The following is a 15273-nucleotide window of genomic DNA, read 5'->3' as shown; positions in this document are numbered from 1 at the left end:
TTGTTAGTTGGGTTGATGTGATTAATGTTTGGTGGTTGTGGTAGTAAAGGGACTTTAATTCCTTTTTCAAATCTGTCTAACTTGTTTCAACAAGTTAAATCCTTAATAAAAACTGTCTAACTTGTTTCAACAAGTTAATTCCTTCTTCTTCGTATCTCCTTCTCTGTATCTCCTTCTTCTTCGTATCTCCTGCTTCTTCGTATGGATCTTTTTAGCCGAGATTGTAGCTTTCAAAATCTCTTAAACAGCCAACACCCAAACACCTCCTTCTCCTTTGTGTCTACTCAAATCCCTAGTGTAGAACTCTCTGCCTCGGATGCCTCTGTCTTCGGTTCACAATGGACTGAAGATGGCAATGAAGAGGCAGAGACTGTTTCTGACCGTAAAGAGAGGCGTAAATGGTCTCCAACAGAGGATGTTGTGCTCATAAGTGCATGGCTGAACACCTCCAAAGATGCAGTAGTCGGGAATGAGCAGAAAGCAATAGCTTTTTGGAAACGCATTGCTGGTTATTTTGCTGCGAGTCCTAAGATGGATGGTTTGCAAAAGAGACATCCAACGCACTGTAAACAGAGGTGGGGCAAGATTAACGAGGGGGTTTGTAAGTTCGTTGGCTGTTATGAAGCTGCAACGAAACAGAGATCGAGTGGACATAACGAGGATGACGTTTTGAAGATGGCTCACGAGATTTACTACAATAATTACAAGGTGAAGTTCACCTTGGAGCACGCATGGTTGGAGCTTCGCCATGATCAGAAGTGGTGTGGAACACAAACTACTAAAGATAAAGTTGAATCCAAGAGAAGGAAGTTAGACGACCTATCGGCTCAGTCATCAACCTCTGTTGCAGGAGAGGATGAAGCAATGGCTCGGCCAGAAGGTGTTAAAGCAGCAAAGGCGAAAGGAAAAAAGGCTGTTAGTAAGCCAGCGACTCTGGAAGAAGAAGGAAGGGAGTTCAAGAGTATCTGGGAGACTAAACAGAAAGACTTTGCTTTGAAAGATAAGCTTAACAAGCAGAAATTGGTTGATAGTCTAATTGCCAAGACTGAGCCACTTTCGGAACTAGAAATAGTTTTGAAAAATAAGCTTATAACCGACATGTTGGCAAGCTAGTCTGATGGTCTTTGTTTCTCTTTAGTAGCGCTTAATGTTTCTTGAGTTTGTGGCGAGTTTGTGTAGTATAATATGCCTTAGAATGTAAAATATTTGATGTTGTCTCCTCTGATCACTCTTTCATGTTGTCTTGTTCTATAAAATATTTCCCTTAATGTAATGCTTAATGTAAAATGGCTTGGTGCTTTCTGTTCGTTTGATGTTTCTGTTGGTTTCATGTATAATAACGAGAATAATGGTCTGATGCTTAAATTTGTTGCTTTCAGTCTTTGTTCTTTTGTAGTGGTCTGATGTTTCTGTTGTCTTTATGTTTGTATTGCAGATGTGAGTAGACATGAGAAGCTCGTGACACAAGAAGACACAGGAAGACACAAGTTCACAAGATCAATCTTGTTGTCTCGTGGCACAAGAAGCCATTCGATCACTCTTCATGTTGTCTCGTGACACAAGAAGATAATGTTGTTGTCTTGTTGTCTTTTTGTTGTCTTGTTGTTGTCTAGTGACACAAGTTCACTCTATGATGTTGTCTTGTTGTATTTTTTTGTTCTAGCTTTATGAGTTGACATTGCTTGTGACACAAGAAGACAATGTATTTGTTCTATTGTTTTGTTCTATTTTTTTCATAGCTGCTTTATATATTGTACCACCACGAGAGAGAGCAACACTATCTCAAAGCTTCTTTCTTTGTTTTGATAAACCTTGAGAGAGAGAGCAAGAGCTTCTTTATTTTCCCAAAAACAACAACTCAGGAGAGCGAGATAACCCAAAACAACAACCCTTCAAATAAACCAAAACCAAAACCCTTCTTTCTTTCTTATTCCTCTCCAAATAATCAAGATCTTTTTCACATTTCTTTCTTAACATTTTTATAATGGCGTCTTCTTCTTCAACTAATTTCGATGATGAAATGGATGAAAAATTCGATCAAATTTTCGATCAATACTTCGAAAATCTCCTCATTCGTCATGAAAATTGCCAAGAAGCATCAAGGTCAAAAAAGAAATGAGCCTACATTGAAAGACAACGAGAACAAGAACAAATGCAGTTATGGAACGATTATTTTAGTGAAGATGCAACATATCCTTCTCAGATGTTTCGACGCCGGTTTCGAATGAACAAGCCCTTGTTCATGCGTATTGTTGATCGACTTTCCGCTGAAATCTCATACTTTCAACAAAGAAGAGATGCCACTGGAAGGTTCGGTCACTCTCCGTTACATAAGGCAATGGCAGCAATTCGTATGATGGCATATGGTTGCCCAGCTGATGCGGTCGACGAATACCTCCGACTTGGTGAGACCCCCACGCTTTTATGCTTGGAACATTTTGTTGAAGGAATCATAAATTTATTTGGAGATGAGTATCTAAGAAGACTGACGCTAGATGATCTTCAACAACTACTCGATATTAAAGAGATACGCGGATTTCCCGGGATGATAGGAAGCATTGATTGTATGCATTGGGAGTGGAAGAATTGTCCGAATGCATGGAAAGGTCAATATACACGTGGATCAGGAAAGCCAACCATTGTTTTAGAGGCTGTAGCTTCACAAGATCTCTGGATACGGCATGCATTTTTCGGACCTCTAGTTACATTAAACGATATTAATGTTCTTGATCGATCACCGGTTTTTGATGATATATTACAAGGTCGAGCTCCAAAAGTTAATTACATTGTCAAGGGACACGAGTACCATTTGGCTTACTATCTCATATGGTATTTATCCAAAATGGGCTACTTTTGTCCAATCTATTCCACTTCTGCAAGGTCCGAAAGCATCCTTATTCGCTACACATCAAGAAGCTGTACGTAAAGATGTCGAAAGTGCTTTTGGGGTCTTGCAAGCTCGATTTGCCATAGTCAAAAATCCAGCTCTTTTGTGGGATAAAATAAAAATTGGCAAGATAATGAGAGCATGTATCATTTTACATAATATGATCATAGAAGACGAACGAGATGGGTACACTCAGTTTGATGTATCAGTTTTCGCACAACCGGAATCAAACCGAATTTCCCAAGTGGATTTAACGTATTCTATAGATATGCCTTCAAATCTCGGCAATATGATGAGCATTCGGAATCGAGTTCGTGTTAAAACAATACATCAACAATTGAAAGCTGATTTGGTTGAGCATATTTAGCAAAAATTTAGAACAAATCAAGATTTCGACTAATCGGTTTTTTCTCGTTTACAATTTGTATTTGTATTTTTCATATGTTTTATGTAATTTTTATTAAAAATTTTATGTATGCTTTTATTTTAAATCATTCTAATTAAAACAAAAAATTTTTAAAAAAATATATTTAAGAACCCATATGGGGTTCTCCCATTGGAGGAAGAAAAAATTAATTCCAATAACCAAGGTTCTTAACTTATCAAATCGCTTTTAAACCAAATAATTTAATCATTAGAGCTCATTAGGGGTTCTAATGGATGGAGTTGGTCTTAGACCATCTTTAAGGCATGAGATAGTTGGCACGGTTTCATAGGTAGTTTTTTTGATTTTTTTTTGATTTTTTATTATTTTGTCTGCTTAAAAAATTAATTAAAATACGAACCAATCGCGGACCGCCACGTGTCGGTAGGTCCCGCGAACATTGCAAGAAACACTCCAAAATTGATCCGTATTTCACAGTTCTAAGAGCCGGTTTTTGTAAAAATAATGGGACCCACCCGTTGGAAACCCACTAAGGTATAAAGAACATGAGCCACATTGTAGTGACTAGTGTTTTTGTATGTTCATCAACCAAGCAATGATTCTTACTTGAAGGAGACATTAACCAACCAAACAACCCTTAATTAACAGAATAAAAAGGGGTTATTTGTTTTATGTCAGATCTCGTTTCCACTTATCTCTCTAGCTCTTTTTTTTCTTTTTGTACCTCTTCCTCTCTCTGTTTAGATATTTGACTAATACGAATCAAAATGATCGTGTTTTATGTTTCTCCAACATGTTATTTATGGATAACAAGCTATAATTTCTTTTATCTAAATCTTTTTTTTTATGACCCTGGTATCCGGAGCCTCGAGAGGATCCGACTAGCGCCAATGACCATCCACCGGAACTTAGCCGGGGAGCCCGTCGAGGCATCCAGGAGGGCTGGTGATCATCCCATGTAAATCCCATCAGTGGCCACACGTCAGCAGACTTCTCCGTTGAGCCCGAAGGTCCCTCAAGATAAACACCTCCCAACGACATTCGAACCCATAACTTCTCAGGTTGAGTTTAATCACTGGCCACTAACGCGTGGTTTTCTTTTATCTAAATCTTGATAGCGATGTTCTAGAAGATGGGCTTCCTTAATTATTATGAAAAATTCACAAGATATATTAGCCCTGGGACGGATCCGTATATCCGGGAAATTTAGGGTATCCGGATCCGGATCCGGATTCGTGGTTTTTGGATATCCGGGTTTCGAATATCCGTTTCGATATTCTATTATCTGCGGATATCCGGATCCGGATCCGGATCCGTCAAAATAATTAAAAATATTTTTTTAATATAATACATAAATTAAATATTTATAAATATATTTATATATGTTTATAATATTGTAAAAACTAAAATATAATATTATAAGATTAATTCATGTATAAATATTAATATATCAAATATAAATAATAATAAAATTTTAAATTTTAATGTATTTTAAAAATACGGATCCGGATCCGGATATCCGGACCTAAAAATTAAGATATCCGGATCCGGATTCGGTTTGCACGGATCCAAGATTTTACTATCCGGATTCGGATCCGGACACCCCGAATATCCTATTTTCGGAGCGGGTCCGGAGAGGATCTCGGATTGAATCCAGATCTCGGATAATAAGTTTCAGACCTAAGATATATACTATTAATAAAAAAGGCCCCAATAAAAAAAGTTTCAAACGAATGCAAAAACTCATACGTGGCTTTCAAATAGTGTTTAGACATATCCTATATATAATCATTTAAACAAGTGCTAGATTTTGATCCGCGCCTAGAAATCGCAAATTTATTTTCAGACTGAAAGAATTTTTAAAATTAATTTCTATATAAGATAGTGTGTAAATCTGGGAACATTTATCCGCAACCGAGGAACCAAACTGAGAAAAATGAAAATAAATTTGAAATGAATTTCATAAATAATCCAGCAGATCCTATTATTTGGAACAAAAAAATTGAAACCGAACCGAGAACCAAACGGGTATATGAAATTTTAAATTACAAATTATTTACCTACAAATAATAATTATATTTAATTTTTAAGTAACGAAATATCCTAAAAATACAATTTATTAACCGTATTACCAAAAACTAAATTATCTGAATATTTCTTTTATCTAAATTTCAACGTAAAAAGAGACGTTCGACTATCTGTGTATTGTTTTGTAGATTTTAACGTCAGGTTATATGATGCATTTCAATTAGAGATGTCAATTATTTAAAGCAAACGGTAGGACTTTATTTTCGAATTCGATTAGAAACTGGTGATGGGCCATCCACTAGTATCAATCTCCACCTACTCCTAACAACTATGGCTTCAATGGTGACGTGCGATACAACTGAAGGATAAGTGCGGTCCGCTTGTAATAATAACAAAAATATATAGATACATAGATATATATTTATGTTTTTCATTTTTTTTCCTATCTATATATATTATCCTATTTTCTTTTGTAACAAAAATCTCCACTTTGCTACTTTTTGTTGAACATAATTTCATTCGGTGAAAGAAATGCATTAATCTAAAAAAGAAATGAACATAAAGTATGAATTAGTCTTACCAACAAAAATGAATTTAACCTAAGAAAAAAAGAGCATCTCCAATGGGAATTTTAGTTTAGGAATTCTAAAAAAGCATATATATATATTTTATATGTGTATGTAATTGCTTTCGGTAAGTCTTGTTCCTTGGCTTCTTGATGAAGCGGACAAATAGATTGAACGGTCGATCATGAACTTTGGGGTTCTTAGAGACCTGTTCTTGGATCGATCAAGAGTTTCTTTCGATAGCTTCTTGAAACCAACTTCCTGCTTGATGAATTTAATCAAATCGAACAAGGTATAAAGCAAAACAGCTAGTTTATTAATTATTAAAGTATGAATACAACTTTAGGCTTCAATGCTTATTTATAATAAATCCTTAAATCTAGAAAACTCTAATCTTAATTAAAATAGGAAAACCATTAAGATATAGAAAATACAAATAAAAGGTAATTATCTAAATTAATATAACTAATAAAATATATAACAAGATATTTGGAAATATTCCAAATACTTATTTGCATCATTCTCTCCGGGTTGGAGAAGATTCGTCCTCGAATCTTGAATAGGTTTTTCGTGGCTGAAATCTTTCAATATTTATCTTCAAATCCAAAATTTTCATAAAACCGAATCTTCTGACTTTCCCCAAAATTTGCACGTAACTCGTCCTGCACGGGCTTTGCATGGATCTTGTCCCGCCCGAATTTTGCACGAATCTCGTCTTGCCCAATTTTTGCGCAGACAAAATTTGCAAAAGAATCTTCACTGAAAACGAAGTCGACAACGCGGACATCATCTTCATAGACATCGTAGATCGGATCACCATAGATCTCTCGATAGATCTCATAGTTTTCTTCTCTCTCAACAAAGGGACTTTCGTCCTGGATAGGATAGATGTTCGCACTCACCAAGACATCCTTCGATTAAGAAACCAAAGAGACCTGGCTCTGATACCAACCTGATGCAGCGGACAAATAGGTTGCACGGTCGATCAAAGAACTTTGGGGTTCTTAGAGACATGTTCTTGGATCGATCAAGTGTTTCTTTCGATAGCTTCTTGAGACCAACTTCCTGCTTGATGAATTTAATCAAATCAAACAAGGTATAAAGCAAAACAGCTAGTTTATTAATTATCAAACTCTGAATACAACTTTAGGCTTCAATGCCTATTTATAATAAATCCTTAAATCTAGAAAACCCTAATCTTAATTAAAATAGGAAAACCATACGATTAATCATACGATTTTTACATGTCCTCCCGCTATGCAATGTTGGGCTCTCTCAACGAGTCCATCGGCTCCGGGAGTTTTCCCATCAGAAAATCTCTACACCAATATAGACTACCTCCTCTCAAGAACCAATTCGGGTGGAAATATGGAGGATTTAACCAGGGTTTTCCCATGGATTATTTGGTATATTTGGAAAGCCCGGAATGAAAAGTTGTTTAATGGACGGGAGTTCTCACCTTTGGATACAATTGATCTGGCAACACGAGAATGCAATGCATGGTTTCTGACCAATGAGGGGATCGACCTAGGTGAAAGCATCATAGAACGTATACCTAGAACCCCTATTGAAGTACCTACGTTCATATGTAGAGTTGATGGATCGTGTAAAAATGATGAAACTACGAGTGGAGTAGGATGGATCTTACAGCTACAAGACGGTTCGATAGATATTCTTGGACTCCAAGGCTGCCATAAGCAACTCTCGCCACTCCACACTGAACTAAAAAGTTTGGTATGGGCTCTGAAATGTTTATCTCGCCACCATCGTTACTGCAATTACTTTGTTACTGACTCCCAAGAGTTAGTCAAAATGATCGCTACACCTGATGATTGGCCAGCCATCGTAGCTTAACTTAACGAGTTTAAAACTCTATGGGCGTCCTACCAAGACGGACAAGTGGTCTATAAGGACAGATCCAGTAACACCAAAGCAGGCTTCCTGGCAAGACAAGCTCGAACAAGGAAGCGTGTTTTCTCATATGTTAACACGTGTGTGCCACACTGGATTGACACTCGCAACTCGGCTTTTGCCGATTCGTACTAAGATTTATCTTTGTATCTCATCGTGAAAAAAAAAACAAATTAAAATAGGAAAACCATTAAAATATAGAAAATACAAATAAAAGGTAATTATCTAAATTAATATAACTAATAAAATAAATAAAAATATATTTGGAAATATTTCAAATACTTATCTGCATCACTTCTCCTTCTCTAATGTCCGTTCCTTTGTTCTTTATTTGTCCAGGTTCTAAACATTACGGGAAACCCAACCCAAAATATTTTTGTGGAGTATTTTGGATTAGGTTTCCTGTAAAGTTTAGAACCCTTGTTACATACATATATATAATATATACATATACAAATACATATATATATATATATATATATATATGTTTATAGAATATTTAAGCTAGATCTCCCCATTGAGAGTGCTCTTAATTAGGTTAACTTTTACATTAAATGTTGTACACTCAACTTTATAGAAATATAAAAGAATACTAATGAAACTAGATTCTTTAACCGCGCTACGCGCGGTTTATATTTTTTTTTGTTTTTTGCATTTATTTTTAAGAATTCGTTAACTTTATGTAATTTTATTTATTTGTTTTGTCCTACAATTTTACGTGTTACTTGTAATTTTAAAATTTATAACTTTGCATATTTATCTATTCCTTTAAAATAGTGGCATGTTATTTGGATCATTGTGATCTGAATTTTTTTCTATTATTTGAACATATTATTCCATATACTACGTGGGCATTTACATGCGAATGATATGGTATAATTTGGTAAATCTTGTCATTTTTGTATGTGTAATTTTGCATTCTAGATTGTATTTGGTGTAAATTTAGAATATATTCTTGTCTGACACATTTAAACCGAATGTTTTTTACTATGTTCTACATATATTATGTAGTACAGAGTTTGCTATTTTATTTTTTATTTTTGAAAAAGGCTTGAATTTTTATTTTTAGTTTCTCAAATGTATCATGGATTATGTGTTGTAAAATAAGTTTCCATCATACGAAACCAAAAAAAGAATAACATGATTAACACAATAAAGATGAGAATGTAGTGTATGGTTATTTTATTTCGTTTGGTAAACTAAATATTACATCTAAAATTTACCAGGATTCCAAATTATAAGAAGTGATACATTTGGCTAAGATTCAGCGAAAGAGTTATAAAGAGAGAAACAACGGAAGTTGAAACGTCATCGTCTCTCATCTTGTAAGGATCAACGAAGAGAATTAAGTTTTAAAAAATGGAGGTTCTGAAATGTAGGATAACGGTAATTTCAGAGACTTCAACAAGAACAATGAAGATGAAGTGTTTTATTGGATTCAATAAATAGTGACATGACAAAAAAATCATATTTCATTGGCTGATTTAATTTGCTGAGGTGGATAGGCTCAATGGAGCTTATATTACTTGTAATTTTAAAATTTTTATTTTTCATATTTATCTATTCCTTTAAAATAGTGTTCTGTTATTTGGATCATTGTTATCTGACAATTTTTCTATTTTCTGAACATATTATTCCACATACTACGTGGGCATTTACACGCGAAAGATATGGTATAATTTGGTAAAACTTGTCATTTTTGTATGTATAATTTTGCATTCTAGATTGTATTTAGTGTAAATTTAGAATATATTCTTGTCTGACAAATTTAAATCGAATGTTTTTTACTATGTTCTACATATATTATGTAGTACAGAGTTTTCTATTTTTATTTTTTATTTTTGAAAAAGGCTTAAATTTTTATTTTTAGTTTCTCAAATGTATAATGGATTATGTGTTGTAAAATAGGTTTCCATCATACGAAACCAAAAAAAGAATAACATGATTAACACAATAAAGATGAGAATGTAGTGTATGGTTATTTTATTTCGTTTGGTAAACTAAATATTACATCTAAAATTTACCAGGATTCCAAATTATAAGAAGTGATACATTTGGCTAAGATTCAGCGAAAGAGTTATAAAGAGAGAAACAACGGAAATTGAAACTTCATCGTCTCTCATCTTGTAAGGATCAACGAAGGGAATTTAGTTTTAAAAAATGGAGGTTTTTAAATGTAGGATAACGGCAATTTTAGAGACTTCAATAAGAACAATGAAGATGAAGTGTTTTATTGGACTCAATAGATAGTGACATGGCAAAAAAATCATATTTCATTGCCTGATTTAATTTGCTGAGGTGGATAGGCTCAATGGAGCTTATATTCCCCTTTTAATAGAGTAAGATATAAACGATCAAAATACTCTGAAAATCGTTACTAATTAAAAAAAAACTTTTATTTTTTTGTAAATATAACTTGATTTATTATTATTAACGAGAATTAATTAAACTAACTTAAGTAGTGAGACATTTCTTGATTGTGTTTTAGTATAAAACACAATAAAACAAGCTGTTTTAGAAGAAAAATCTTAATGTTTGTATTATTTTTAGTGATTATTTACAAAAAAGGATCTAAAAACATTTAAAAACTGAAATCACATGAAATAATAAGTGTTAGTGTGAAATATCATTGAACAACCTCTCTGGATTTTGGATCGCTTGCTTCTTTTGCTGGCTTATGCCATGGAGCAAGTCTCTCTTCACTCTGGCTTCCTCTTGATCTGGTGTTTGAAGATGCTATGGATGGATATCAAGTAAACGTACAAGTGCTTGGCTGCAGGCTGCCCTTGGCCTTGCATGCCCATTGTAGCTTCCTTATGGACCCAAAAGGCGAAACGTTGGTTTGACTTTCTTGTTTTCTCTGCATCTCGCACCGTCTTTCTTCACAACCCAGACGCTGTGGTTCAGCTCCTCAGAAACTGCTTCAGTGCCACTCTCGGGTTAAATGTAAACGACGGCGGTGTTGGAGCTCTTCTTGGCCATGGCGGGATCTTTCCTGTAGCACCGGGGATTCTCTATCTCCGCATGTATCGTGCTCTCAGAGACACCGTCTCTGTAACGGAAGAGATTTTCTCTCTCCTGATACATTCCGTGAAAGATATAGCACAGAACAGGCTCTCAAAGGAGGATCTGGAAAGGCTGAAGACAGTAAAGAGCGGATCAAGATACGGCCAAAGCTCACTAGCAACAGCAATGACTCAAGTCAAGCTTGCTGCCTCCCTTAGTGCCTCATTGGTATGGCTAACCGGAGGCTTAGGTATGGTCCACCTACTCATCAAAGAAACCATCCCGTCCTGGTTTCTATCGGTTGACAAGTCAGACCAAGAACAAGGACCATCGGAGCTAGTTGCAGAGTTATGAAAGAGGGCATGCCCTTGCCTGCTTTGTGGTCCTATGCGGAGGATTCGCTTGGGGCGTGGACTCGAGATCAGCTGCCTCAAAACGCCGCCAAGGAATCATGGGAAGCCACTTGGAGTTCTTAGCGAGTGCCTTGGATGGGAAAATATCAGTGGGATGCGAGACAGCAACGTGGCAGGCTTATATTACCGGTTTGGTGAGTCTAATGGTGAGCTGTTTGCCATGTTGGGTGATAGAGAAGTGTTGAAGAGTCTGAGCAACGGACTGAGACAGTGGGGGAAAGATGAGCTGGCGATTTTACTTATCTCCATGGGAGGTATTGAGACAATGGATCATGCCACTGATTTTATCATTCATTTGAATGCTTCTTAGCTTCTCAGACTTTTGATCTCTTCCATAGTTTTCGGCTTACCGTTGCTTCCTTCTTGGAATCTAACATGCATGTATAGTGAATGGTAAAAAAGACAAATCGTGTAAAGAAGTAATATTCTTTTATCAAAATATGGTTAGGTCTACGGTATGCATTCTGATCTCTGTGTCTGTTTTTGCTACCACATGCAGTAATGAAAGAAAAGATATGTTTTTGAATCAAGTGTGACATTGTTTCGATAAAATGAGGAAAATAAGTTAACATTGTGATGCAGATAAATATTTGGGATATTTCCAAATATTTATTATTTACTTTGTTATTTAGATAATTATCTTTATTGTTTTAGGGTTTTATGGTTTTCTTATATATAGTCTTTTAGTTTGAACTTTGTGTTCAGTTGATTGATTATTAATAAAAGTTAAACAGATTTATCTTTTGTTCTTTGTTTTCGGCTAAAACATAGATAGATGTTTTCAACAAATTTAAGAAGACATTGATCTTAAGTATTTTTAGACTAAATAAGATCTTTGTGATTATCTTAGTTTTCCGGGTATTGTAAGAATCAACGGATCTCTAGTTCTATCCTATAAAGCTTCCGCTACATGAGGAATGATGTAGATAAATATTTGGGATATTTCCAAATATTTATTATTTACTTTATTTGTTATTTAGATAATTATCTTTATTGTTTTAGGGTTTTATGGTTTTCTTATATATAGTCTTTTAGTTTGAACTTTGTGTTCAGTTGATTGATTATTAATAAAAGTTAAAGAGATTTATCATTTGTTCCTTGTTTTCGGTAGATCATAGGTGATCTCAACGAATTTAAGAAGACATTGATCCTAGTCATTCTTAGACTAAATAAGATCCTTGTGTTATTCTAGTTTTCCGGGTATTCTCAGAATCAACGGATCTCTAATTCTATCCTATAAAGCTTCCGCTATATCAGGTGGTATCAAAGCTGGTGTTTTGGTTTCTTAATCAAAACTCGATTCTGGAATCATGGCGAATTTGTTCGTGGAAAGTGAAGTAATTGTTTACAAAGAAATGGTTGGAGATCCGGTTTACGATATCTATGATGATGAAGGTCGGATTCAAGACGAAAGCAATGACGTAGAGGTCAAAGACGTAGGCAGTAGGAGAGAGGAAGTTCTTCTCCAAAAGATTCTCGTGGAAGTCAACTTGGAGCTACACAATTCACGTTTTGGAAATCATGGGGCCAGCTGGGCTTTTGTTAAAACTGATCCAATAAAAGCTACAACACATCATCGTAATAAGGAGCACATGTATTTCAATCTCAGGTTGATTACGTTATTCAAGGTGGAACAAAACTATATATTCTCTTTTGGTAAATATTATCAATGGAAAAAGAAGAAGAGAAAGAACAAGGAGTTAAAGACAATGATTAAGATTCGAGGGCGAATCTTCTCCCACTACAAGAAAACACACAGAATTCCGACGGCGGTTCCGACGGACACCAAGGTCGTCGGAAATTTGTGACGGAAAACTGACAAATATCCGACCAAATCCAAAAAAATTAAGTCATCGGAATTCCGTCGGCCATTTCCGACGGAATTCCGACGAAACATGGGTCGTCGGAATTTTCCGACGACTTTTCGACGACATTCCGATAAAAAATGTACCCGTTGTAGTCGTCGGAAGTTCGTCGGTACATTCCGACGTATTTCCGACGACATTCCGATTAACAGCAAAGTCGTCGGAATTCCGTCGGTATTTTCCGACGGAATTCCGACGAACCATGTGACCGTTGCCGACAAATATAAATGACCGTTGTATAGCCGTTTGAGATTGGACAATTCCGACGGAATACCGACGGACTGCTTTACATCCGTCGGAATTTCGTCGGAAAGTCGTCGGAGGTCCGTAAGCAATTTCCTATAAGTACAACCCCTCCTCATTCAACTCATTCACACTTCATTCTCTCTTCATTCTCTTTAGTCATAACAATTCCGTGAAAATCATGTCTTCAGAAGTTTATTATCGTTCGTGGATGGATAAACCTCATTTGGATCCGAACACCAATTTGCTTACGGAAGAATACGTTCAAGGGATTGGAGAATTCATGAGGCTTGTTCAACAGCAACCGGATGCAAAAAGTGGTATGTTAAGATGTCCCTGCTCTTCTTGCAATAATAATAAGGTTATAAAAGAATTTGATGTTTGGACTCATTTGTATATGAAAGGGTTTTCACGTAATTATAAAGTTTGGTACCTTCATGGGGAAACTGGTTATGAATATGGTAGTACTAGCGAACCTCAGCCTGTTAGTGAACCTCAGTCTGATATTAGGTTAGAAGAATCTAGAACGGATATAGATTATGGTGTAGGTACTGAGCAGATGGTACATGATCATTATAGAGGGGAAGAACCAAACCCCGAATCTAGGAGATTTTTTGACATGTTGGATGCAGGAAAACAACCTTTGTATCAAAATTGTAGAGATGGTCATTCAGTCTTATCATCTGCAACTAGATTAATGGGTATTAAGACAGACTATAATTTGGCTGAAGAATGTATGGATGCGATTACTGATTTTGTCAAAGGTATTCTACCTGAGGATAACCTTGCACCGGGTTCATACTACGAGGTTCAGAAACTTGTTGCAGGTCTTCAACTACCGTATGAAGTGATAGATGTATGTATTGACAACTGCATGATCTACTAGAGAGCGGATGAGACACGGAATATATGCAAATTTTGTGGGAAACCTCGTTATCAGGACACGAGGGGAAGAGTTCCGATCCCATTCAAAAGAATGTGGTATTTGCCTTTGACGGAAAGATTGAAGAGGTTGTATCAGTGTGAGCGCACAGCAAAAGCAATGAGATGGCATGCAGAGCATTCCACAAATGGTGAGATTAGACATCCTTCAGATGCAAAGGCTTGGAAACATTTCCAGTCAACATATCCAGAATTTGCGGAAGAGAGAAGAAATGTTTATCTTGGATTATCTACTGATGGTTTCAGCCCATTTGGAAAGCATGGAAGGCAGTATTCTCTATGGCCAGTTATTGTGACACCGTACAACTTACGGCCGAGCTTGTGCATGCGACGAGAGTTTTTGTTTCTCTCAATTCTAGTCCCCGGGCCAGATCATCCTAAAAGATCACTAGATGTGTTTCTTCAACCACTAATATATGAGTTGCAACAACTATGGGCGCATGGTTTTGAGACATACGATGTTTCGCGCAAAGAAAACTTTCAGATGCGGGCAGTACTTATGTGGACAATAAGTGACTTTCCAGCATATGGTATGTTATCTGGATGGACAACACATGGGAAGCTATCATGTCCATATTGTCAAGATGACACAGATGCTTTCCAACTAAAGAACGGAAGGAAAACGTGTTGGTTTGACTGTCACAGACGATTTCTACCACCTGATCATCCATACCGCAGGAGTAAGACTTCGTTTACGAAGAACAAGCAGGTGTTTGATGGTCCACCTGAGGAAGTTAGTGGGAAAGATTTGTTGAAGCAGTTTAGGTATTTTGATGCAGAAAGGACGCCAGATGTAGGTGGACATGAAAACATTCGAGTCAATGCGGTTGGAGAGCTACATAACTGGCACAAAAAGAGTATTTTCTGGGATCTACCATATTGGGAGAGTCATCTATTGCGGCATAATTTAGATGTCATGCATATTGAGAAGAACTTCTTCGATAATCTGATGAACACAGTCCTTAACATCCAAGGTAAAACGAAGGATAATTTGAAGTCAAGGTTGGATTTAGTCGATATCTGTGAT

General features: G+C 36.1%; 1 protein-coding gene across 1 annotated transcript; it reads left to right on the top strand.

The window, feature by feature from the left end:
* The first annotated feature begins 201 nt into the window (after nt 1-201).
* LOC106337222 (glutathione S-transferase T3-like) lies at nt 202-1284 on the top strand. Its single transcript, XM_013776294.1, has one exon. It carries the CDS (start codon nt 202-204, stop codon nt 1111-1113), a length of 912 nt encoding a protein of 303 aa, XP_013631748.1. The 3' UTR covers nt 1114-1284.
* Nucleotides 1285-15273: the final 13989 nt, after the last annotated feature.

Source organism: Brassica oleracea, chromosome C1 (genome assembly GCF_000695525.1).
Source record: "Brassica oleracea var. oleracea cultivar TO1000 chromosome C1, BOL, whole genome shotgun sequence".
Taxonomy (NCBI): domain Eukaryota; kingdom Viridiplantae; phylum Streptophyta; class Magnoliopsida; order Brassicales; family Brassicaceae; genus Brassica; species Brassica oleracea.
Note: the sequence above shows the minus strand (reverse complement) of the source record. Positions and strands in the feature narration are given on the sequence as shown.